The following is a 27,712-nucleotide window of genomic DNA, read 5'->3' on the forward strand; positions in this document are numbered from 1 at the left end:
ACTAATTCTGCTCTGTTTCCATTGGCTGTCCACACATTTCTGAGCCCAAGTCATTGTGCTGGTTTTGAGCTATAAATCCTGACACCTATCAATACACTATACTCAGCTTCTGAGGCCCAAGGGAATTTTGGAGGATGGCAATAAAAGAGAAGGCCCCCCCCCGCGATGGTCCCCCAACTGTGAAATGCTCTCCTCGGGGAGGTATACACTGCCATCCTTTTAAAGCCACATTAAGACTTTCATCTTCCATGTATCTGAGAGCATATGATGGGACTTTTTAATGTTAGCTTTTGGATTGGATTCTGATAGTTTTATTGTTAATTATTTTAACTATATTACACAGTTTACAATCTTGTGTGCTTGTATGATTTATATCATGTTTTATCATGCTGTGAACTGCCCAGAGAACTTAGCCTGTTGGGAAATTTAGAATGGAATGAATGAAGGAATATCTCAATCACTGTGATTTGAAACTAAGGTCATCTGATCACAGTCTTCCCCACTATGGTAAGATGCATTTTATTTCTGTTTAAATGACATTCTTTCTAAATTTGCAGTTACACCTATCAACGAGCAGGTGCATATTTTGGTCGCCTTTTGTCTATTTTATGTGTGTTGCAGGGGGAGAAGGATGATTAACTTTGTCTTCTTTGATGATGCCACATTCTGATGGAGGCATGTATAGAAAAAGTTTAACAGGGAAATTTCAGTATATGTGGCATCATAGATCAATATGAATTTTGCAACACTTGGGGCCTTGCTCCAATTGCAAATTGTGTGATGCTGCTGTAATTTGGACAGCACAACTTCCTTTGTATGCCACTGCAGAACCTTGTGAATCTTGCAAGGTTGGAAGGGCAAGACAGAAATATGCTTGTGGTGCAAAAACAGCAGATTTTAACAAATTAGGGAAGGAAGAAGCTATGAAATTTGTCCAGTTCTAAAACTATCTGCTCCTGGGATACCAAAATGCCCATGACCGTTCTATGCATGGAATGAATTATTCATTTCTGTCTAGCTTTTTCATGGCTTGCATAACCATGCTAAACAAAAAGGCCTCAACGAAACCCAAATACAATTATCTCGGTTGGTTTTACAGTCTTGTGTTATACCAATTTACCCAGGAATATGATGAATTACCTCCAAACAAAAAGTACAGTAAAATGCTAATTACAGCTTTAAATCCAGAGGCAGGCTACAACATTTCCAATTAGGCATTTGTTCTGACCAGTCCAGGACAATTTGCTTTTGGTGAGATTCTGTAGAATGCCATTTGGGGTTTTTTGGTTATTATTAACGTATTATTATTTAATTTTTAAAAGTATTAAAATTTTTGGTCCTGCCATTCCATCCTTTTTGAAATTCACAAGGTAGCTAGCTATCATAAAACAGCAACAAGTCAAGGCAAGAATAACAAGAATAAAATGAAAACCAATAACATCTTAGCAAACCAGTAGAAAAATAAGATGGACAATCAATAGAAAGCAAAAGCAGAATCAGATAACCCAGGAAAAACATTTAAGGACGTGGATCCAGAGAAGCTGCAGCAAAAGCTTCCACTTTGTCCTGTCCCTGGGAGCCCACCCCTACCTTGCAGTCCTCTGCAAAGTATCTCCCAAGGTTAAGGGCCCCTCCTCAGTGGTGCAAACTGTGGTGGTGAACAGGAAGGGGAGCAAGATTCACCTCCTACTGCCCTCTCCTGACACTGCTTGTCTGCACACAGGTCATGTAGCACGTGTTGCTCTTACTCCTATTCTTCAGTGCCATTTCCAAGATAAATCCTGAGAGAGACGTTGTGTTATGCTTTTAGCACAGCTACAAACACCGGTTGATAAACAGGAAGGCACTGTGCTAATGCAGAACCACCACTTAAGCACAATGACATTGTAAGAAAGTCTGGGCAAATGGTTGCAGAGTAGATCCACACAACATACAGTAGCCCTAGAAGAACTTTCAGCAATGTGTCCTAGTGGTGGGAAGCAGGGGAAAGAGGACTCAGTTTGGCTAAAAGTCCTTGGTATAGGAAAAAGGGCTCCAAAATTCTCCTATATTCCCCTGTGGAATGCTGGAGGGGATGGGAGAGGAGTCTGTGTGCATATACAGAATAGCAGCAAAAGGAAAGCAGCCTCCCACCTCCCACATATTAGCCTGTGGTCAGGTTACCCACACAGGCACCAAGAAAGCCAGGCTAGATTAACTGATATAACACGGGCTGCCTGTTTCTGCAGTACTTAACAACTGTAATTAATTGGCATTGATTCAGGAAGGAGGAACAGCATTGCAGATTCAAAGCAGCATCTGTGGGGAAAAGCAAGCCTTCCTCATTTTCAAATCCAGATACCCAAGACTGGTCTACCTGAGGACTGATGAAGCCAAATTGATCTCTCTCAGATGCCCGGAGGGCAGTGCTGCCTCTAGGCAGTGCCCGGCAGGGCATGTTTGCTTCCATGGCAGCAGGCTTGTGGCGCGCTCCCTTCCTAGCACAGTCTGGCCTCTCATGATTCTTTCTGAAGATTGCGAATGGCAGGAGACACAGGAAAGATAAATGTTAATTACTGGCGGGTTGGGAAGGGACCAAGTGGCAGCAGGGGTGGGGAGAGTGAGTAGTCTAGCGGGTTCAGAACCAGGAGAACAAAGAGGGGTGCATTCCTGAGTGTGAAGGAGGCCGTGTTCATCCTGAGGAAAAATCCAAAATGGGGGAAAGGTGAAAAGAGTAAAGAGAAGCTATTGGGCCACCTGCTTATGCACTGACAAGAGGACAGGCATCACACCGAAAGAAGACAAAAGGTGGCACAGACCTACAAATAAATTTGTGTAGGTAAAGGTTCAAATTTGTGTAGGCTCCTTCGTATTATAAAGGAGTATAATAGTTATTATACTCTAAATAAGAGACAATAGTGCATGGTCTGGAAGACAGTGACCATGTCACATGTCTTCTTGCCTGTTTGGCCTACAGTCCAGATGAAACTGTTGATGGGGAATGGTGCTTAGAGTTCTTTATCTTTAAACTGAGCTTGGATTGGACAGCCCTTCAGTCTGAGGATAACTTCAAACAGAGGATCGTCCTGTGGTGGCCCTTTAAACAGAGGACTGTCTTCTGCAAAAGAGGTCACATGGCCACTCTGGGAAGGTCTTGCACACAATAGAGGAAGACTATTTTAGGATTTAACCTTCTGCAACTTAATCTGTTGATAACAAGGGTGGGCAACTTGAGGCCCTTCAGTTGTTTTGGACTGCAACTTTCACGATCCTTCATCATTAGCTATGTCGGCTAGTGCTGAAGCAAATTCCTCCCTAATTTAGAATAAGTGCTGATATTATTATTAATCTGTTAAATTGTCAAAAGAAAACACATCAATTAAGTAGAGCAATGGTAGTGAACATACTGGAAAAATGGTCAGTACTCAAAATGTTGGCCCTGGTGCACCACTGAGAGCTGTATTTGGATGGAAAAGCTGGAAAACCATGTCATTTCCATGGAATTGCTTGGAAATGTGCACAGGATTCTTTGGATTCTGGCCACAAGATAGTATATGAAGTCAATTTAGGGTACAATTCATGCATAGCTGGCTGGGGAATGCGGGGAGTTGTAGGATTTCTCTCTATATCTGCATAGGATCACTTGCTTAGCATGCTAATTATTTATATACTGAGTGCAAATAGTAATGCACTGAAGGGCATCCTGAAATCTTGCCCAATCCTTAATTACAGTCCTTAGTACAGGTGGGGCTTATAACAAAGAGTTGCAAGTTGGCATATTCTTAATCTGGGCTTAATCAGATACCACGGCCTCTTCTCTGATACTCAGTTTCATTCTCCTGACACTCCCCAACAGCAATAGGTAAGTATTCCATGCTCAGTGAGCATATCCATGCTTCATTAGGCTGTTTTGTTGCCCCATCCCCCTTTTTCATGGTTTGTTTCTCAACATTTTTTATTTTGTACTGTAAAAAAGCTTACTTCTCAACTGGGCCAAAAAGATGTGTCTGAAATTTGCAGTGAGAAGCTGGTGGTCAGAATGTAGCTACCCCAGAATGCCAGAGGCCTCTATCGAAAGAAGAAGTCAGGTAAACACTATGGTTAGGACTGTGTGACAGAAGAGCACACTATGTGGAACGTAAGCATCAGCTTCTGCATTTGACAAACTTGTTGCTATGGCTACCTACCTACCAAATTTCAGACATCCAGAGCTCACCCAGAAGAGCAATTCATGCTGCATACACAGGAGAACTATAGCACAGACACTTTACTATAAGTACAAAAAGCAAATTTAAAAACAAACAATATTTTAGAGCTAGCCTTGATTTATTGCCATCTCTTTATATAGCTGTAAACCAAAACGTCCATAGCTTAAAAGCAAACAAATGTGATAGGTATAGGTCTTTAATGAAAACTGGGAGTTTTCTTGTATTCTCTAGAGCTGTGGGGGCCAAGGTTATATGAGACAGAAAGACAGAGGGAAGACAAACTGGGTGAAAAGCAGGGTCCTGTAATCCAGGTATGAGTGAAAAGAGAAGGGCAACACCAGCACAAAATCACTTATCACACATATAACCTTGGATGGAACCAGAAGGTGGAATATGCTACTTAACTCTCTCCTGACCCACCACATAAATGACCTTTTTTAAAAGGAAAACACTTGGGATTCTTTTTTGCAAAGCTAGGCCATCTGGAGATGATGAGCTATGGCATGGCTTAACTAGCCATGACTGGAAATGAGTCCATGTGATTTGATGGAAGCAGGGCAAAACAAAGGCTGCAATGATTATGAGAGAGAAGCAATGATGCTCTTTGCAGGATCAGAGAACTGTACTTTCTAGATGTTTTGGGCTGCAACTGCCATCAGCCCCCGGCAGCATAGCCAATGGCCAGGGATTTTGAGAGCTGTTCTTCAAAACATGTGACGGGCACTGAATTCCCCACTTTACTGAGATCTGTTGATCGTTTGAAATCCTGAGGAGCTACTGGATTTGTCACTGGAGTTTGTGCCCCATAAGATGACCACAGCCATGAGAATTAAAGATTTTAAACAATTAATTGATTAGGTGATAGAAATAAACTTAAAATGCTGGTTGAAATGAATGCATTGTTTCATGACTAGTACAGAATACATAAATTGGAGCCTGTTTAATGAAGATGGTAATTACTGCAATACAGATTATTAATTATATGGAAACTGATGCATGGTACAGCTGTCCATCAGTACTGAATGTTGTAATATACAGGACAGCTGTGACTAAAAGCTGCAATCTATTAACTGGCATTAATGAGATATTTGTGCTGGTGTCCCCTTTGTCACTAATGTGTGACACTGAAATGTCTTGTGAGTACCATAAAAGCTACTGGCAAGCGGCACGGAACTTACACCCATCCAGTTAAATGAAAGAACAAATGAGTGAGAAAGAGAGAGAGAGAGCCAGAGAGAGAGAAATCAACAAAACCAGATTGTTCTCCAAGAAAAAAATCTTTTGCAGGGGAGACAAAGAGGAGAAAGTGATAAAATGCCAGATAAAGTAATGGTGGTGTTCTAACTTAACATGCTACTGTAACCCCAAATCGGGCTGGTGCTGAATTTCAGCAGCAAATTGATACTAGTAGCTTCATGGCTACTCAAAATGGCTACTTGCAAGTAGCCACATGCCACTTAACACAAACTCAGGCACAAGAGCAGTGTCTTCAAAAGATTCCAGGTCTACCCCTATTCCTATATCCAGTCCAGCAATGTTATTACAATAATATGAAGAATAACATCTGATGTTCTTTCACCTAATCATCTTCCAATGTGAGGATCAGCTGTCCCCAATGCCGTTCTAATTTTTACTTAGGAAGAATAAGGAAATTTCTGCACAGAAAAGCAGCTGGACAAAACTGACATCAGAAATGACTAAGGTAGATTTGATTTAAATCAAATAGACTTAAATCACTAATTTGCATGCCTGCCTGCCTCACCCATAGGTAGAGAAACTTCATTAAAATTGAAACTGGGTCTCTTTGATGCTCCCATTATAGGTTTTCTCCTCCAGGGAAAGAATATGATAAACCTCAAGCTACACAGAAAAAGATCCAAAGACTTGTAGAGAATTCTGCCCAAAAGGTTTCACTTTCATTTTTACTGCTTGCCCCTCCCACTTAGCTTCTTGTTCAGATCTATTCCACTTGCAGCAATCTTCTATTCATTGCATTTTTGAAACTTAGTAATTAAGAGGTAAGGGGTTGATTCTGTGTGTATAAATTTGCAAAGGAACAATGGGATTAAGGTCTTTGTTTGCTTTTATAACCCTTTTCTGTGAAGAAGAGGCATGTGATCTATTCAGACACAAATTCATAGTTCTGAGAATTGTAAAAGTTAGCATCTGTGATAATATCTTCCAGATAGAAAAATTACCCAAAAATCTTACAGAAACTTCTGGAAGACTTTTGGATTATAATGTATCTCAAATAGAAAACTATCTTTAGATAGATTTTTCCTCAAAAAGCATTTTATTTTACAAAATCCAATTTAATTCAAAACTATGATTTAAATAAAAATCCGTTTTTTCCATCATTGATTTTTATCCATCCTTGAAATGACAAAATTCAGTCTCACACAACACCACCTTGCTGACCTATAAGTTGCCAATGTTCTACAGAGAAACAGAAATATGAAAATGAGACGTCCAGTGTAAACCTACTGACCTCGAATTAAACTTTTAAGAACATTCTGTCAATTAAAGCTTAAATAGAAATAATGTTTTCCTCTCCCAATAATCTCAGGCTGAATGTATTACCACTAGTTACTACTGTGATAACAGATACTTTGCTTATTGAAAGCTTCCAATAGAATTGTCACAAACTGTAGTTTTTGCATATGGCCCCACTCAAGAGCTGCGAGGGCCAAGGGCACATGGCAGGGGTGACTGACTTGCTCAGCGGACAGGCCACACACAGTAAATGTCAGGTGTTTGAGAGCTGCAAGTGACTGTCAGTGGGCGGCAAGCAGCAAAATTAAGCTCAAAGAGCTTCATGTGGTTTCCAAACCTCAGTTTGGCCACTCCTGGTATATGGGAAAGAGTTGCTTACTCTCTATACATTTACTTGCCCATTGATAACCATGCATCTGATGAAGCAGAACCAAGTTCACAGTCATATGTTTTAATAACTCCGATCATATTTAAAGTTCCTTGAAGCTACCCTGGTCATCCTTGTGGAAGTTCTATATCCATTTCATGCAACATTTGGGAATCCTGAGCTGTTTTAAATTAAATGGTTAAATACTGAAGCTGCAGCTGTCACAAAGGTAGTCTTTTTCCCTTCCTAAGCATACACTGAATTAACGAAGTTCCAATTTATTTTTCAATGAAGCAAATTCAATGTACAGCAGAGTTTTGGGTTTTTTATAAAAGAGAACAGACAGAAAATCAAGCATTTGAGAACCTCGACTCTTTTGCCTTCCTAGATCCGAAGGAGTTAAAAACACATTTCCAGTTACACAGTGTTTTACAACAATCTGCATTTAGGTTTCATAAGTAATAGTCAGAAATCACTCTGTCAATTTTCTACAAGTGAACTGAGGACTCATTATAATCAATTAGTGCTTATATGCATTCAGTATTCATGCTATTTGTGCCATAGCCAACTATACATCCAGAAGAATTATGGCTATGAACCAGCCTCATTAAAATTCAGACACTCTTTGAAAAGAAACACCTCATTAAAACAGTGCATATTTCTCCACATACCAAAACCCAAATTAAGAGAATGGACACCACTTACCTAGCATGCGAACACATTTGGCATTCTGCTCTGGACCATCGAATGAGATTTCTCCACACCTCTGAAAAATGAAAGGAACAAATTCAGAAGACCCTCACAGAGAAGGCATATTTAATTCATATTAGCTTCACAATTTGATTGCTTTTGTTTTCCACATGGAGATTCCTTCATCCGAATTTAAGGAATTACAGTCACTTTGAGAGCCAGATTTCTGTGTAATAAGAGCCTTTTTATTGAGAAAATGGCCTTCAGTGAGGGATGGTGGAGAACAAAAGGTCCTAGAAAATGAATTTAGGTTTCAATAAGGCTTTTTTCAGTACAAGTTCAAGACTGACGTTAATATTGGAGACTAGAGGAATGAAGTTCCACTGATGTTACCAGTTACATTCCAAAAAATCATACAATCCAGAATAGGTTTGATAATTGAAATAAAGCACTGTTTAGCATTTCCACAAACAAAACAGATATCATAACTGAATAGCAGCAACCTGCTATATTTCTCCATAAAGTTTGTTATGATGATACTTCCAGAACAAAATAGTCCCCTCACAGCAGCCGGGGGCCTTGGGGGCGGGGCCACAGGGCCACGGCCCAGATCATTTGCTGCTATTATGGTGCCAAGCTCAGGGAAGTGAGAAACATCTGAAATGGCATGTGCAGGAGCATGGCCCTGCATTGGCAGGGTATTTGCCCTCCAGCCGCATTGAGTCCGACCAGGATGCTGGCTGGGGTGCGAATTGGCCAGCAGGTGGCCTGGCTAATTAAGAGATCCATTCTCACATCCATCTTCACATCGTGTCAAACTCTAAGAGGTGTCCAATAAAGTTGTGGTCCAGTTGTAACCCAGCTCTGATTTTGCGTAATTGCTGAATTCTTGGAACAGTGAACATTAGGTGCTCAGGGCACAAACCAGCTTCAGAAATTAATCTCACATGTATAGCCAATTGTGAGAAACACTGTGCTGACTAAAGAATGAATGGAGGGATGAAGAAGACAGGAGTCACTGGGGACAATTTTCACCAAGCATGGTGGGTTTGGAGAGGGTATGCTGCTATCTAAGCACACCCCACCTGTTTCATGCTTTGTGGTGGGGCCCATTGGGTGCTACCCTTTTACCAAGCAACACATATCATTGTGAAGCCTGAAGTATTTTAGAAATTGATGGTGTGCTTCTGGAGTCTCCACACATCTGGGGAACGTGTGACGAGGATACCCAAGAAGGCAGACAAGGTCACGGTGGTGTGTGCCATGTTGCACAGAGGTTCAGAACCTTTAAAGTGTTCAGCTAAAGTATTGGGGGGGGTTTCATCTGTGAATGTGCCCACCAAGAACTTCTCCAAATGGAATTTGTCCCTTGGTCAGAAAGAGATTCTGTCCCCCTGCTGTCAGGGCACACTGCCTTGAGATGCTGGCACTGCACCAATGCCAGGGAACACATCACCAGGAACTTCTCCAGGGACCAATGCTAAGAATTCACCCATTTGGTGACACCATGGGCATCAGTTCGCTGCATGTCCAGCCTGTCCTTGACCACCCTCAGCAATGGGGCTTCAACCAGTTCCTGTGGAAGCACATTCCATAACCTAGGGTTCCTGTCAGGAAGTACTTCCTGGCATCCAAATTGAACCTTGGTTCCCTGAGCTTTGCTCCATTGGAATGTGTCCTGTCCTCTGCAGGGGAAAACACACCTCTACCCACCTCTGTATGACATCCCCTCACATACCTACTATATATCACCAACATATCCCTTCGAGTCTCCTCTTCTCCAGGCTGAAAAGACCCAGTTGCCTCAGTCTTGCCTCATACGGCTTTCGCTGCAATCCGGCCACCATCCTTGTGGCCCTCTGCTGCACCAATTCTAACCTGGCTATATCCTTCCTGTAATCTGGAGCCCAGAACTGAACACAATACTCCAGTTGCGGGTGCACCAGAGTTGTATAGAGTGGCAGTAATACCTTTCTCGATCTAGAAGCCATGCTTCTGGCTATGCAACTAAGGCTGGAATTCACCCTCTTGACCACCTCATCACACCGCTGACTCATGCTTACCCTGCAGTTGACCAGCACCCCAAGATCCCTTTCACAAGTGCTGTTCTCCAGCCACTTGTCCCCTCACCTGTACTTATGACACCCATTCCTATGCCCCAAGTGCAAGACCTTGCACTTATCTGCATTGAACCCATGTCTAGTTCTTCTGGAAGAGAAGATGAAAGATGGGGTGAGAGCTAGATTATTGCTAGTCCTTCGTTACCATTCCCAGTCATTGAAGATGTACAGTATATCATAGAAGCGAATACACCCCTCACTTTTTGTAAATATTTTATTATATCTTTTCATGTGACAACCCTGAAGAAATAACACTTTGCTACAATGTAAAGTAGTGAGTATACAGCTTGTATAACAGTGTAAATTTGCTGTCTCCTCAAAATAACTCAACACACAGCCATTAATGTCTAAACTGCTGGCAACAAAAGTGAGTACACCCCTAAGTGAAACTGTCCAAATTGGGCATTATTAGCATTTTCCCTCCCCGGTGTCATGTGACTTGTTAGTGTTACAAGGTCTCAGGTGTGAATGGGGAGCAGGTATGTTAAATTTGGTGTTATCGCTCTCACTCTCTCATACTGGTCACTGGAAGTTCAACATGGCAACTCATGGCAAAGAACTCTCTGAGGATCTGAAAAAAAGAATTGTTGCTCTACATAAAGATGGCCGAGGCTATAAGAAGATTGCCAAGACCCTGAAACTGAGCTGCAGCACGGTGGCCAATACCATACCGCAGTTTAACAGGACAGGTTCCACTCAGAACAGGCCTCGCCATGGTCGACCAAAGAAGTTGAGTGCACGTGCTCAGCATCATATCCAGAGGTTGGCTTTGGGAAATAGACGTATGAATGCTGCCAGCATTGCTGCAGAGGTTGAAGGGGTGGTGGGTCAGCCTGTCAGTGCTCAGACCATACGCTGCACACTGCATCAAATTGGTCTGCAGGGCTGTCATCCCAAAAAGATGATGCACAAGAAAGCCCGCAAACAGTTTGCTGAAGACAAGCAGACTAAGGACATGCATTAGTGGAACCATGTCCTGTGGCCTGATGAGACCAAGATAAACTTATTTGGTTCAGATGGTGTCAAGCGTGTGTGGCGACAACCAGGTGAGGAGTACAAAGACAAGTGTGTCTTGCCTACAGTCAAGCATGGTGGTGAGAGTGTCATGGTCTGGGGCTGCATGAGTGCTGGGGAGCTACAGTTCATTGAGGGAACCATGAATGCCAACATGTACTGTGACATACTGAAGCAGAGCATGATCCCCTCCCTTTGGAGACTGGGCCGCCGGGCAGTATTCCAACATGATAACAACCCCAAACACACCTCCAAGACCATCACTGCCTTGCTAAAGAAGCTGAGGGTAAAGGTGATGGACTGGCCAAGCATGTCTCCAGACCTAAACCGTATCGAGCGTCTGTGGGGCATCCTGAAATGGAAGGTGGAGGAGTGCAAGGTCTCTAACATCCACCAGCTCCATGATGTCATCATGGAGGAGTGGAAGAGGACTCCAGTGGCAACCTGTAAAGCTCTGGTGAACTCCATGCCCAAGAGGGTTAAGGCAGTGCTGGAAAATAATGGTGGCCACACAAAATAGTGACACTTTGGGCCCAATTTGGACAGTTTCACTTAGGGGTGTACTCACTTTTGTTGCCAGCGGTTAAGACATTAATGGCTGTGTGTTGAGTTATTTTGAGGGGACAGCAAATTTACACTGTTATACAAGCTGTATACTCACTACTTTACATTGTAGCAAAGTGTCATTTCTTCAGGGTTGTCACATGAAAAGATATAATAAAATATTTGCAAAATGTGAGGAGTGTATTCACTTCTGTGATATACTGTAAATTGTAAAGGAGATGTAAATTGCTGTCACAGTTGCTATTTTCCTGGTTTGCTTGCTTAATCAATTTTCTTGATCTGCTTGCTTAATTAATTTCAATGTCTGTTATTAAAATGTTGTAATCCAGTTTACATTTGGATTACAGTTTGAATTGAAAACTAAAAATCAGAATATCCACTATGGAAAAGATGAAATCCAAAATGCATTGTAAAAAGCAACATATCTGCATAGCAAAAACATTCCAAAAATTTTGGGAGTTCCAAGATGGTTAACTAGAAGGTTAACTTTCAATGTTTTCTTCACTCAAAAAGAATGGGAGATTTCCCTTAGACTTCCATGAAAAATGGATTCATCCCTCAAGTATGTTTCAGCAGCCATAGCTCTACACCGGTGAGCTCATTCAATATTTTCCAAGAATGCAATACATTTTACTCTGGTTTACCACAGGAGGAAATGGACTATACAGTACAACACTGTTTGGTTAAGAAAATCATTTTTTCCTTTCCTCATTTCACAGTATTTAATTGGCTTCTTCATTCCTTCTAATTTTTTTTTCACTTAATAGAGCAGAAAATTTCCTGCTTTAATAGATATACATAAAGATATACATTGAGGTTATTAGTAGAAAGACAGCTGCATATTTTTTCTGAGAAATGTAGTATAAGGGATGGAGGTGTTCTGTTTTTCAGAAAACAAATACTTCTTTCATTTCCATTTAACGTCTTTCATTTCCTTTTACTGTCACAGATATACTTTTTCAGCAACTATGACACTGACAAGCACCCCAAAGCCTTCCCTGCTTTTACTGTTGCACAACAATAGTAATGCCTGCCTGTATGATAGACCCAGGATAAAACAGCAGTGCCTCTTTTGAATACTCATTCGTCCTGGTAGTTTTCTCCTTCAATGCATGAAGCTCAGCATGGAGGTAGCAAAAGCCAACCTTGATTCCTGTAGGCTATACAATCTTTTATTAATGGAGATCTATATAACCAGGCAGGCTTCCCAGGCCATTCATGTCTCACATGCAGTCGCTCTGCTCAGACCCGAAGGAGTCATGGGGGCAAACTGAGTTGGACTGCTGGTTCATCCAGCCCAGTGTTGTTGACAATGTCTGGCAACGTCTGTCCAGAATCTCAGGCTGAATTCTTTTCTAAGTCAACCTGGAGAGGCCAGCAACTGAACCTTGGACTTCCAGTGTGTAAAACATGTGCTGTGTCTCTGAGTTACAGCCCCTCCGTAGTTTGCTGGCTCCACTTGCCATGGCAAGCATCCCACCCGCAGTTTGGTGAGCTTGACAAGCTCCAGCCTTCCCCCTAACTCTGAAGTGCCTTCAGAGCTTTGAAGGTGTTCTAAGCACAGCTCAGTACAAATGAACTCCTTCATGTGACCCTGGGCCCAGACTGAAGCTCAGCTCAGGCTTTAGAAGTGCGTCAGGTTGCTATGAAGCCCAATATGGCATCAGAGACAAGACTTCATTTGGAGGGCTTGCTGCATCCCAGTGGCCACAAGCATCGAATGGCCACCAAATCTGGTCAAAATTTGTAGAGCTAGCACCCTGTGAAGCAGCAATCCAGTTGCATGCGTTGGGCCAGCCTGCCTGGTTAATTTCTACATCAGCACAAGCACTGATAGTGCAGAAGGCCCTCAGACTGCAGGCTAATGCCTAGAAGCAATAAAGCTGAAGTGGGTACATTGCAATGCAGGTCATGTTAAAAAAAAAACCAAACCAAACCTGTGAAGACAACACAGTATCTTTAATTTAGATTTTATTTACTCTCCATTGCCACAAGTGGCAAATTTAGGGTTTAGTCACAGTGCACCAAAAAACAAAATAAATAAAAAGTGCCCACGTGCACTTGTTTAACATCATTCTTTTTGTAATCACAGAAACACTAGCAGGAAAACTTGATCACCATCATGTCTGCATTACAGACAAATTGCACATATCCAATTGCACTCAGCACAGCCTCACAATGATAATATAAACACTCTACAAGAAGCCTTATTAACCCGAGAGGAACACTGACCCTCATATCATGAACTATCTGCCCAATCTAATCTCACACCATCTTCTCCTTGGTTGTTATTCCAATTGCACTCACTGAGGTTCCTTTGGATATTTGCCCAAGACCAACAATTTAAAGTAACTGCACCAACATCTATAAATAAGAAAAATTCAACACGCTGTATACAGTAGCATCTATAAGAAATCCAGATCTTCTGTGCAAATACCACAATTCAAATATTTGTGGGATGCTTCTCCAGCATGTGACTAAATGGGTAATTTATGTTGAACAGAAGAGTGTTTGTAAAGGCCTCATTGCATCTCCAGCCCAAGATGCTCCAGTTTGTGAAACTAACAATCAAATGTTATTTTATTCCCTTCAGTTTTCAAAATGGTAAACCAGGCCATGGAACTAAGCAACTTCAATGAATAATCAAAATGAATTCCAGAACTCCAAAACGTAATATGTTCCTAAAAGGCAGTATGAAACCACAAAATAGTAAGTGGCATTTCTGGGGGGGGGGGGATGCAAAAAAAAGGGGGGGACATGCCTTTTGTTGGTTATGACAACAAGCAGCATGTATGCATGTAAGAATCTCCCCATTTAATACCTACTGTGAGCAGAGGGCGCATTTAAGTTTCCATGCAGATCAGAATACTACGTCAAAAATGCCTCCTGCACTTAAGAAAGGATGCTTTTAAAACTAAATGTGAACGAGAGGGCATAGATCCTTTCCTAAAATAAAGCTACCATTTCTGTTTAACTCAGTTCTCATTTTTCATCTCTCCTCCCTCCCGGGCAGCAAAAACAGGAAGGCACAAATCAACTTGCCAAATGCAAACCTGTAAGAAGATATTTAATATTCTAAAAGCTAGAGCAGATGCTCACCCTGTCACCCCTTAAAGACCTCACCTGTTTAAATTCTCCAAAGACAGGGAGAAAACTTTAAAGAGATTTAACAGATGAGACTATGCATCTCCCATGGTATTAGCTACAAACTGTGCTTGTTAATCTAATATTATAAATGTAAATGGTAAAAGAATTCCCCAAAATTTAGGTGGTTGTCTGTGATCTCAAACGCTTGTAACAGCAGTCTGGGATGATCCATTTTAAACTGACACTTTTCCCCACTTTTAAATTGGAATCTGCTTGCATGTGGAGCAAAATAGAAATACTGTAAATTGATTAAAATAAATAAATAATTTCATATCCCTTAACAAGCATCTGACATCTCTTCAGTTGCCCTGGTCAGTGTAACCCACTGACTATGGACCTAATTACTCATTGCACACTGAAATCACAAATTAGATAGGAGGTATTGTAAATACACACTGAAATCCCAAATTTCAGTGTGTATTCACATTCCCTCCTATCTACCTTTCTTTCTGCAAAGTATTCGAGGGCTACTAGGTGCTCATAGGTTTGCATAAATATGAACATCTTTTTTAAACAACAATATTGGTTTCAGGCAACTATATTGCTTGAAAACTCACTAGTAAACAAAATGGAAAGGTCACTTGATTTTTTTATTTTTTATTTTAGATTTTTTATTTTATTTATTTATTTATTTATTTATTTATTAAAACATTTTTATGCCGCCCCATTCGCCGAAGACTCGGGGCGGCTTACAACATAAGCCGGCTTACAACATTTATTCCTATACCACCCAATAGCCAAAGCTCTCTGGGCAATTTACAACATATGAACCACCAAATATATAGGAGTAATGGTAAACTGATGCATTTTGAAATGCAGGTGCTCATCCTGACAGTCCCCATAGCCAAAGCTCCCAAGGAGAGATCAATCATGCAATCTGTCGATCCAGATTCACAAACCAACTGTATCAGTAGCAGGTCTTTTATAACAGTGGTTTTCAAGTGCTGGTCCATGGACTGGCACTGGCCCTCTGGCATTTCCTGCTGGTCCGTGAAAGAGCCGCTGTTGTGAGCGCACACCACAGCAGCATCTTGCTCACCATGAACCAGTGCGGGGCTAGCTGTGCTCTGGCTGCCGAGTCCCCACCTCTTCCTCTGCCCAGGAAGCTGCGGAGGGGAGAGGCAGCTCAATGGGAGCCAGCTGGGAGCCGCACCACACCGGGTCCATCCTCTGGGCAGAGCCCAAAGACTGGGCCCTTCTCTGCTGTGTTTTTTGCTGGGAAGGGAAATGCAGAGGCAGCCTTGTGCTGAGAGTTTCTTCTCAGCTAGTCTGTGCTGGTGTGTATGGGGGGTATGAGGGGCTTCATCCTATTGCATTTGTTTTACATTATGAATACTATTATATTAAGTAACTTTGTTTGATTTTGTATCACTCTGCTGTTAATATTGTATTTGAATTTGTTTTGCCTATGAGCATAGTATTGCATTCATATTGATTTTGTATTATTTATTTATTTGTTTTAAAACTTTTCTATACTGTCCTGTACTTAAAAGTCTCAGGGTGGTTTACAGCAAATTAGTCCAAAAAAAAAAAAAAAAAAAGGAAAAAAAGAATAACAGTAACAATTGCCCAGCATTTTGCTATTGCAAATTTTTGATCAAGGGTTCTTGAAAAGCAGCAGCAGCAGATTTTGCATTAGCTTTATTTGAATTCACATTGCTCTCTAAAAATTGCAGTTGTATCTGATTGCATTTAATTTCAGTATTTTATTCTTTTATTAGCATTTTTACTGCTCAGTTTCTGGTTTTTTAGAGAATTTTAATTTTTGGTACTATATTTGAAAAACTAATACACAAAATACTATATTATATATGTATATAATGCTTTTTATTTCTGCCTCAGTGGTCCCTGAAATAATTTTCCTATTTTTGCCAGTCCTCAACTGTAAAAAAGATGAAAACCACTGTTTCATAAAACTATGGGGTCTTAACTATCCACTCAAGACTGCAGCAGTCCAAATACTTTACACTATAATTGGGACAGTTCACAATTATATATTGTTGTTGAGTAATCTCCCCCTGCAGCTGCTGTGGGAATTGGATCAAGGCTCAGAGGAAACAGGGCACTTTTAAAGAGGATGAGATATTATGTCAGTTTCTCTGCTAATCAGAAAGTGTTGGGGCTACATTCCTGGAAGCCCTGGCTGCAGAACTCTACTGTATCAGAGGGACACGTAAGTATTCTCCCATTGAAGAGATGGGGGTAACATGGCCAGGGTGGGAAAGATGGCCTCCCTAGGGCTGGCTACAAAGTTCATGCAGAAGGCTGCAATCTGAGACTTACCCCCGAGTAAAGCATGCCAGCATTTAGAACCAGCTACTTCCTGGCTTACACAGCTCATACTCTTAGCCATTGCATCACACCAGCATTTAATCAAGGAGGAAAACTCTACCAATGGATCTCTTTGTTTTATTGACATAATTCTTTTTCCAGATGTTTACAAAAGGATAAATTTGTTCCTGCAACATCCTGCTTCTTTTGTAGCCAATAACCTTCTAGGCAAGGAGTACTGGATATTCATACATAAAGAGCAAGCATCTCCTTTTAACCTCTTGCATTTGGTTAGTTTTGGAGGAGCAATAGGAAGAAATAAGTGCTTTTTCTGTTGGCTTTTTCGTTAAACACAGAACTCTGTTGAAATGACCAGCAGAGCAACTGTGTAATCCTGCAGACAGACTTCTACAGCTTCTCCATATGAGGAATTTAATCCGCTGAGTTCCTGAGGCTTCTTCTTTCATTTTAATTTCAGGAGGAAAGTTGAGTCTTTTGCCCAAGTCCCCCCCTCCCCCGCCGGAGGAATTGATATTTCTTTGCCTTTCCATATATTTTATTAAGCAACCACAGGGTGGCACTGTGGCAGAGTTGCAGCAATACTTGAGGCTTCTGTTCTAATTCACCATGGTTTAATCTTTAATAGCAGACTTTACTTGCACTAAACATGCCTTCTAAAAAGGCTGGGAAACATGGCACATTCTCTGGAGGAAAAGGAGATCATAAAAAGGCCCTGCAAACTTCTATGAGTGAGGGATCATGACAGCACAATAAATGTATCTTGTAGAGAAGCCCCACCTCTTACTGAAATAATCAGGATGATCATCGACAGTGGATGTCCTTTTGCAAAGGGAGTGTAAAGCAAGAGGCAAGGTTTTGATTGTATAAAGCAATTTAATACAGAAATGCACAATGTGACAAAATTTCAGAAGTTATATTCAGTATTTTGAATTTCAAACATTTTCTCTCAGTGGAATGGTTAGGCTTATGCATAACACGCTGAGAACAATGAGGGTTCAGCTTTGGAAGGATAGTGTTCTATGCATTTATTTAAAAACTTCATATACTATCTTATACTCCTGGGGAATCTGAAGTCAGTTTACATCGCGTTTGTCATAATTTTATGGGTTAGTGTGGATTCATTTCTTCCTTTATTTAATTTATATCCTGCCTTTCCACCTAGACTCAGGGTGGCTAAAAATAATACATGCAGATGAAAAATAGGACTGCAATTAAAACATTACATAAAATAGATATACTGAAGCACAATTAAAAACACAACATAAAAGAAACCACTTCCAACTCAACTCCTTCAGCAACAGACCAGCTTACATGGCAGAGGCCTGCCTAAATAAAAATCTATTTGCTTACTGGTGCAAAGACAATGGGGACAGAGCCAATCTAGTCTCTCTCAACATGACATTCCATACTTTACTTGGTAACTTTAAAACTTAGACATGTTTTTTTCTTCTTCCAAAGCCCTATCCTAAACAGGACCCATACATGGATTTGCTGAGAGAAGGGAGAATCCTGGAATTGTGGAAATATGACTTTTAATTTGATTGCAGAAAGCTGAGTTAGAAAAATCTAGCTGAGACCTTTCATTTAAAAAGGAAACAAAGCTGCCACTCTTCCTTGCCTTTGTGACATCATCATCTAACTAAGTCTGATGGTCAAAAGACGATGTCACATTGTCCTATTGCCAATATGATTCCTGTTGGATCGGGACCATCTCAGGAAGAAGTCCCTTGTTTTTAAATGTGCCTGGCTAAACCTGCAGATCATAGAAAGAAGCGGCTTGTGAGCATTTTTGTCTGCAATCTCCCTTTGAATCATGACAATATTGCAAGTGAAAATTTGATGGAGCCCTCCTTAAGTATGCAACACTGCCTTTTCTTCTCTGCTCCCTATCAAAGTGCTTTAAGCAAGAAGTAGTAATTGGACTGCTCCCCTGTCTTTAGTCACTTCTCTGTATTTCTTCATGACTACTATTTTATTTCAAAGGAAGACTATTCGTGGCCTCCTCTGTAGGGGGACGTGGTGGCACAGTGGCTTAATGACGCTGGAACTCCCGATCAGAAATGGTTGGCACGCCAGTGGTTCATGGGATGGATTGATCTCCTGTCGTTTGCCCCTGGCTCCTGCCCACCTAGCAGTTCGAAAGCATACCCTCTGCATGTAGATAAATAGGGACCACCACTCCTCGGAGGGAAACCTGCTGGCTCTGTTCGCGATGAAAGCAAGCACAGCGCTGGATCTGCCTGGACGTGCTCAGCAGAGGATTGGTGGAGCAAAGCCCCAGGTGAACTGACCTCAACAAGAATGTCACGAACCATCCAGTGTTAAGCTAGTTTGCCCCCGCCCCTCGTGCTACACCGGCACAATAACAGACTGGTAACTGCAGCAACTGCAATGGGTAACACACTGTAGATTCCCTGGTAATATACCCCATACGCTAAATAAATAAATCAGCCTCTGAAATCAGCCTAATTCATTTAATATTTATTTTCCATGGCATTTGACAAAAGTGGTGTAGCTGCCTTTGACTTCGATGTGGGCAGTGACCTATCAGGAAAATGAACCTCGCACAGCCTGGGGTTCAGACATCCATTGCCATTCTGTGCTGCATGCCATTTTATGACCAGTTTTTAAACAGATCATTTAATTGGCATTAAAATGCTTTTCCTGCTAGAGGAGGAGTAGTACTAGTAGTTATTTTTAAGGAAAGATGATGATCATGCTATGAATTTAATTTTTTCAAGGGAGGTTGCTAAAATGATGTGACTGTTAGAATATTTGTATTATTTCTCAGATAGCCCAGTAACACCAAAATGCAAAAATTAATATTGAATGTGATGTTATGCTATAGTTCCATTTCATTAAAACAAAAACCAGAACATTTTAGCACTAATTGAAAAAACAATTCTAAAATGGCATCTTCTTTAGGGGATCAGGGATACTTAGCTTCCAACAGACACAGCTGCAGTAGTTATGCTGAACCTACTGATGTGGTTGGAATGTAGAAGAACGCATAGATGGAAAAAGCATGCTAGTTCCTCCAGTATGGACAGGCCACTGCAGTTCTGCTTGTAGCAGTTAGAAGACCAATGGTTTGGTAGCATGAGAAGCACCTAAAAGTATATTTGAAAGGGATTAGAGTGAAACACACATATCATTTTCTGTGAAACTTGTTGCAGTTCTTCCTGGGAAGCTGTCGGTGCTTCTCAGATGTGCAAATTACCCTGTTGGGTAAAATAGAGTCCTCTTTTTAACCTATCCCAGAATTGTATTATCTGAAGTAATTGGCTATATAAATTACTAAGAGATAATTAGCCTACATGAAGCATCTTGAGGCTACTTTTATGTCAGAGTTAAGGATGTTTGCTTGTTTACATTAACAAGTAAAGCATTTAATGATCTTAATTCCCTTCACTGAAAAAATGCAATCACTGTAAATAGTGATTAGTGATAGTGATTAGCCATCTCTATCAAAACTATCAACAGTTTTGATAGTGATGGCTCAGTGCTCTTCGAAAGCTACAGAAGTGGGCGGGTGGGCGGGCAGGAGGGCGGGTAGGCATTCAAATTGCCCCAGTCTGGATTTTCACTGAGGCAGACGTAACCCAGTTAATCTCAGACGCCTGTTGTAAGTGAATACCTGAGAGAAGACTTGGGCCCCTGAACTATACAGTTTTACCTGCTCTTCTTATCGAATGAAATATGTTTCCTTAAACTTGAATACAACAAAATGTAATACTGTATCTCTAGCAGAGAAATAAAGACAGGCTGGAATGAAGTTGGTTTAATAGCTGCATCATTTAATTTTATCCCCTGATTCAATGCATTCCAGAAAGATCTGACATTTAACAGGAGCCTGTACTTACGAGGTACCCTCCTTCTTGCCCCAATACACCAACATTAAGAAACCTCTTAGGAAGACGACTCTTGCCATCTGGATGCAGTGTAGTCAATTGAAAGGCTAACAAAGTTATGCTTGGGGTTTATAATGTTTTCTTTAGTGTTTTATGTGGTATTTCACAACCCATCAGGGCCTCCTCAGTTAGTACATTAGGAAACATCTATTGCAATATTAAATTCACTTTGTGAAAAATTACTGTTTGGAAGAAATATGATTCTTTTTTTTTTTAAAGGAACATCCCTCTTTAAGCAACGAGGATCTCCATCATTCGGAAATCAATTAAGTAAATGATCCAGTAGACAATGAGTTTGCTCTCTAACAGTAAATAGAAAAATGATTGTGTATTTCCAGGGTAACAATTAGTCAATAATACTATATCCCCAAATACACCACAGAACTTATATTTTAAATCTACAAGAAAACTATATGCTTGTAAAATTACGAATACAGAAACCTGAAATGGCAAAGTATTAAGCGAGTTAAGTCTGCCATTATTTTTCAATGGATTGTGAAGTCTCAGATCAGCAGAATGGATTGTACAAGCACTTTGGTGTGTTCAGGGATCCTTGAGAATGTCTTTGTATTCACACTCTTACTATGTTGCAAATACCTGCCAAGTAGAAATAGTGTCCTTGATGATTTGTGGAACACAGACATGGTACCCTACTTTTTTATCCTACTATTGTCTTTGGTCAGCTATGGACTAATATTCCCTGCGTTGCTGAGCTGCACAGGCAGTTCTACTGCCTGCCAGCATTACAGTTCAAGGCAAAAACCCTGACCTGGTGTTATGCAGATATAATTTCACATTGTGGTTGGAATAGAAACATAGAAGCATAGAAACAGAGTGAGTCAGAAGGGGTCTCCTGGGCCATCTAGTCTGACCCCTGGCTCCAGCCGGCTCTGCTCACGACATGCCCACCAACTTACACATTGTTGTTGGAATAGAATGTCCATCATGGTGGGCATCCAGACACACAAATGAATTTGCATCCCATGAAAACTGGGTGGGTGACACTTGCATCTGTTTGGCTTCCCCATCAAGATTTTGTCCCAACCAGTCAACTTTGCATGGCTGGATTGGTCCAGAAAGGTGCCTTCTCACTGCTTTGTCAACAGAAACATGTTCTTTCTTTCTTATACACTTGCCAGAAGGAGCACATGGATCCATTAAACTTCCCTACACATCATTTCAGCTCTGCAGTAGTAACTACCTTTAACCAAACAAAGCAAACAGACTCACTACAGAAATTTACGAAATATCCTGGATAATGTAAAGTATGTTGGAATTCAGGGCTACCAGCATTTTTTTCTTTTTGCCAAAGATACTAAGGATTGGGTAAATCCAAGGTTCCTTTCATAATGAAGATTAATTATTGAAAAGTTCCCAGCCTTCTACCAAAAGGACTAGGCACGGCGTTCCGGTCACCAGGATATACCAAGGCCGTTCTCAATGCAATGCTCTTTGAAATGGATCCAGCAGGGTGTCTCAAGTCAGACACCTTACAAACTTGACTTTTCAAAGAACAGAGAGGCAAGGAAAAAAATTGCTGGAGTTTAAAAGCCTGCTGTCCTTAGCTCACCTCACCACAAACTAAATGAAGAGCACTTAAGAGCTTTTCAAAGCCACAGAACAGGATGTTTGAAAACTAACTGAAAACCAATTCATTGTCTCATAAATACATAGCAAATAAATGTTGCTCTATCTGTTTCCATCACCCACAACCAAAGAGGAACACTTAGACTCCAATTTTATGCATACTTATTGAACAGTAACCCCCGATGAATGTAATGGGAATAATTCCAAGTGAAAATAAATAAATTGCACTAATACTGATCTAACTTTTCCACTTTAAATTAAAATACAGGATCCTCATTTCAAAGCCACACTTGCATTCTTCTATGCACATTATCAATACATTGGCTCTACACTTCATCATACTTATAGAAGACCCATTTTAGTCATGACTAAAGTGCCATTTATTTCAATGAGACGGCTGAAAGCATGACAAAGTCTGGATTCCATCAATGTTTCCAAGAAAATTGTGCCTGATAAGTGTCATACAGCATAAACAGTCCTGGAGTGCAGAACTCAATCCTGACAGCCAAATCTTAACTACCTGGGGATACCAACTTGGTCCTCTGGCATTCCCCAGATGGCCCTGGCCCCGACCACCATCCTTTTAGTGACATTCCAGTTTTGCAGCTTTCACTTGTTCTAATAGTCTGAAATTCCTCCATTCAGGTTTAATTATTGGCAGTGAGCTACACTAGCTTGGGTCTTCCCCTTTTGCCTTTGGTGCTCAACCCCACTGGAATGTGGCCTCCAAGAGTTTTGCCAAAATGGAATTCATGTCTCTGGTTGAAAGATGTTTTGTAAACGTGGATAGTAGATAAGCTACAGAAGTGGACCTCATACTTATATTTTGCCATCAGTCTCCATAAATGTGCACCAAACCCTGAGGGTAGTTCGAATAAAAGTTGAAAACATGTTTAAAAGAAACTTCACTAGCTAGTGTGTATGCAACTTCCTTTTGGGTCACTGTTGCCATCAAGCAGGGTTTGACATATCTCACACATGTTTACCAGAGATACAAGTGGGATGCGTGGCAACTCTCTCTTTTGACTCTGCCCCAAAACGATCAATTCCAACCTAATTGGGTCCTGCCAGACATTCCCTTGGCAGAAGGCCAGAAGATGTTTTCCAACAATTTGCAGCTGAATCATGCGAACTTTCACTGGGCAGGAGTGCAGATGTTTATGAACAATGACAACTCAATACTACACATGTATCACTGAACTTCCCTTTTGGTGTTGCTTCCAAAATTTCTGCTACACAGAAAGAGGACATGGAAATCTGAATAAGAGACCTTCCCTGCATGACTAAAGAAGGCAGGTATTTCAGCATTGTGCTTCTGCAGGAGACTTTTCAGGGACAATAGTGCAAGATTGTGTCTGTATTAAATAGTCAGAGGACTTTAAAAAACCTCAGCTTTTATCCCACCGTTCCTCCAAGGAGAGAGTGGAAGACGTACGTGGTTCTGCATCCTCATTTTGAGAGGTGGCTTGTGCCCAAAGAGAATCACTGGCCAAAAGTCACCCACTAAGTTTCAAAATGGAGTGTCCCAACAGCAATAAGGGAGCCATGAAGTTCTGTTCTTGCTGCTGCTGCTGTTATATAGCTAGATATGCACTTCGGCACAGGACTCCTACAAGGGGCGATCACTCCATCCAACAATAAGAGACATAGCTTCTGGAGGAAGAATCTGCTTTTTCCTCACATTTGATAAAAAGTATTGGTAGGAATTGTTGAGTGGGAGAACCACACAGCAGTGAAGAGTGCCCCCCAAAAAGAAGCTCTTCAAAAAAGTTGGAAGAATATGTTTGAGAGCTTCGACTGGAGCCCTCCTACAAGTTCCTCTCCCCAAGGAGGTTAAGGGGGAGGCTGCAAAGAGAAGGACCTTTTCTGTGGTGGTACCCCAATTATGGAACACTCTACTTCCAGAGAGTCACCAGGTGCTTACCTTACTGAGTTTCAGCCACCTGGCAAAAGCTTTCCTTTTCTGGTACACCTTTGATATCTGGTCTATTTATCTCAACATACGGGCTTTTGGTGATAATAAGGTATATTTTATTCTTATTCAATTATTTTACGATGATCTCATTCTGTTCATTTATTAAGATATTTTAACTTTATTATTGTACTAATGTTATTTGTTAATTTTATATTGCAATGGATGCCCAGACAGCATGATGCTAACGGGGAGCTTTTAACCAGATCAAATCAAAATTAAATAAAATCACATGGATGCAGAAAGGGGATGATTCTTTTGCTCAGCATTAAATACAGAAATTACAGAATTACAATATCCAGTGGATGCCCATGTCATGATGCTTTTGGTAGACTCACAGTCTAAGATCATTCTTACCTGCCTTGGTGTCTTCCAGCTCTCTTGGTCTGCAACTCCCAGCTTCTCCCAGCCAGTATGGCTGGGCTTCTTACAACACTGACTGGCAGTGGCTCTCCTGGTTTTCAGGCAGCAGCCTTGCCCAGCCCTGTGTGGGGGTGCCTGGGCCCTCTTTGCTTTCTAGGCAAAACATGGGCAGTATCCAGTGCTGGTGTGACACTTCTGCTCACTGCCTTGTGCCATCAGAACCCACCAAAAGCACAACGGGGGAACTAGCACTGCTTAAAGCTGATCTGGAAATTAGCAAAAAGGCAAATTCCTGGTTTGGGACAGGTCAGCAGAGCTCCCTTCTTTGCTCTTCTGGAAATGAGAGAGTCCACTCATTTCTGGGCTTGTTTAAAAGCCACAGGCTCCCCGATGTGCTAGTGCTGGGTTCTGTCAGTCTGCCATTCTAGTTAGTTACAGCAGTTTCCCCAATTATTGCCTAGGAAAAATGTGATTGTGTTGAACAACTAATCCAGGTAAAATAGTTCTAGTGACAAGAGAAAAATAAACCTTCCTAAGGATACTAACTTTTCTTAGTTATAATGCTTGTGAATCAAAATATTTATTGATTTGAGAGAAAGAATGAGCAGGGAGACCCTCTGTCTGTTGTGCAATCAGAATCTGCTTACTTCCACTTATCAACATCTTGGGAATTTCTAGTTTCTAGTCCTCATGAATCTTGGGAAAAACTTGGAAGCAATTCCATATCCCTGTCCCTCAATTCCTTTCCCCCAATTTTTTCAAATCTGATTTAAAAAGAGAAAGGGGGAAAAAGCTATGTGATAGAAGCAAAATTAATTATGCAAAGCTAATGTATGTAAACATTACAAAATAATGTAATGTATCTACTTTTAAAAATACACACCCTTGACAAAAAAAGTCAGCTTCCTGGCTGGGGTTTTGACACAGAAACAGAACAAATTGGCACAGTAGGCCGAACAATTCTCATTGAAGCCTTTTGACTCCATAGTACAGGGCAGCTACTAAGAAATGTTTCTGCACGCCCCCTGCATTCCCGACTAAAGCGGCTGTAACCACCCTACACACCTTTCAAGACAGCATTAATAGAACCAAGACATATATATGTGCATGTATGTATCTTCCAGATAGAGAAAACATAGTTTATTAGTCTAGTCATGTTCTTGTCTGTGCGATTTCTTGTTGCACACAATAATAAAAGAGAATGAGAAACCACTAGGAATAGTGAACCAACTCTCCAGGAGATGGCTGAATCCTATTGTTGAAAGCCTTTGGTAATGTATTCATTGGCAGAGACCCAAGAAGCTTGACGTGGGCTTTGCTGGAGAGCCAGAGAGAGTGCTGCAGTTTGCAGCCAACCTCTGCAGATGAAACTGAGAATAAAAATACCCTGCAAGTTATAGGACGGGTCAACAGGGGGACGCCTCTCTTCGTTCCATGATCATGTAAATGAAACACCGGATTCCCCAGAGAATGGATGGTCTCAAATGCAGGGGATGGGTGCATGACAAGGTGTAGAAGAGGACTAGATTAATGCTAGTCAAAACACTGCAGTATCCTACAGAACTTTCCAGAATGTGTCCTTTCAATGTATCCATGGGTTTCCATGAGCATTTTATCTAGGATGAGCTGAAATGGATACGGTGACAGAAATGTTCCCAAATACTTTCAATAGCACCCTGTTTTGGAGATTTTTTAAAAAAAAATTGATGGTGGGGAGGCAACAACAAAAGGAGCTGGAACATTTTCTTACTTAGGTAAGGTAACAAAACATGATGTACGACTCATTGCCCTCTCTCTGAATTGGCTTCATTCTGCCCACAATGCTGCTGCTTCAGAGCCAAATCTGATTGGATACATAACTACACAATCCCCTGTTTGGCATTGTTTGTTGAACTGCACAAAAGAGGCAGCAGAGGGGACAATGAACAGATAGGGAGCAGGTGGGAAAATTTCAGAGAGCATTTCACTTCCCCCACAACCAGTTCTATTTTTGTTCCATCCCTTGTCCTGTATACTTAATTCATCCCAAAGTTTAATCAGAAGTACTTTAACTACTAGCCATATACTTTCTTAGGGAAATTAGGTTCCATTTGGATGCCAGGAAGCACTTCCTGACAGTTAGGACCCCGAGGGTGTGGAATGGGCTTCCACGAGAGGTCGTTGAGGCCCCATCGGTGAGGGTGTTCAAAGATAGGCTAGACATGCACATGGTGGGCATGTTGTGAGCGGAGCTGGCTGAAGCCGGGGGTCAGACTAGATGGCCCCGGAAGCCCCTTCTGACTCGCGCTGTTTCTATGTTTCTGTGTTTCTATTTCCAAACGAGTCTGCATAGGACATCTGCCCAAGATATTCTTTGCCCAAGGCAGTTTTATTGAATCAACAAGTCAACTAATCAATACAAAAATACATACAGTATTTATCCAAGGTGACAAGGAGATGTATACACAACATAAGCAGTCATGCCCCAAATGGCCTTCAGTTCTACAAACCAAACAAAAGTGTCTGCTTCAAGCAAAGTTTCTCCCACTCTATCTGATTCAGGATCAGAGGTTTCATCCCTGAACTAATATTTGGGAGGCTGCAATATACTCCATGAAGATTAACAAACTAAAGTTGGATACAGATATAGACAAAGGTCAAAGGTCATAATGGTTCATGATCTATGGATTCAGGGTGTGTGTGTGAGTGTGTTTGCATGCACACTGTGGTCACATCTTAAAGTGGCTTATCATATAAAACAGCAGAATTTGGTATAAAGTATATATTTAATTTTATATGTATATTTACATACACTGAAAACTAGTGTGGTGTAGTAGTTAAGAGCATGGGTTTGGGAATCAGGTGATCTGGGTTCTAGTCCCCAGTCAGTCATAGAGCCAAAAGGGTGATTTTGGAGCAGTCACAGACTCTCACCCAACCTACCTCACAGGGTTGCTGTTCTGGGGATAAGACTGAGAGCAGCAAGAGGAGAATGGTGTAATGTGCTTTGCATTCTTAAAAAAAAG

The 27,712-nt window shown here is 41.2% G+C and overlaps 1 protein-coding gene across 2 annotated transcripts in view; it reads right to left on the reverse strand.

The window, feature by feature from the left end:
* PDE7B (phosphodiesterase 7B) overlaps positions 1-27,712 on the reverse strand; it is a 212,145-nt gene that overhangs the window by 101,550 nt on the left and 82,883 nt on the right. For both annotated transcript variants that reach the window (XM_044423991.1, XM_044423981.1), the window contains exon 2: positions 7,753-7,813. In XM_044423991.1, the coding sequence (XP_044279926.1) occupies positions 7,753-7,813 (61 nt within the window). The remainder of the gene's footprint in view (positions 1-7,752; positions 7,814-27,712) is intronic.

This window comes from Varanus komodoensis, unplaced genomic scaffold, assembly GCF_004798865.1.
Source record: "Varanus komodoensis strain SLA01 unplaced genomic scaffold, ASM479886v1 scaffold1, whole genome shotgun sequence".
Lineage (NCBI taxonomy): Eukaryota > Metazoa > Chordata > Lepidosauria > Squamata > Varanidae > Varanus > Varanus komodoensis.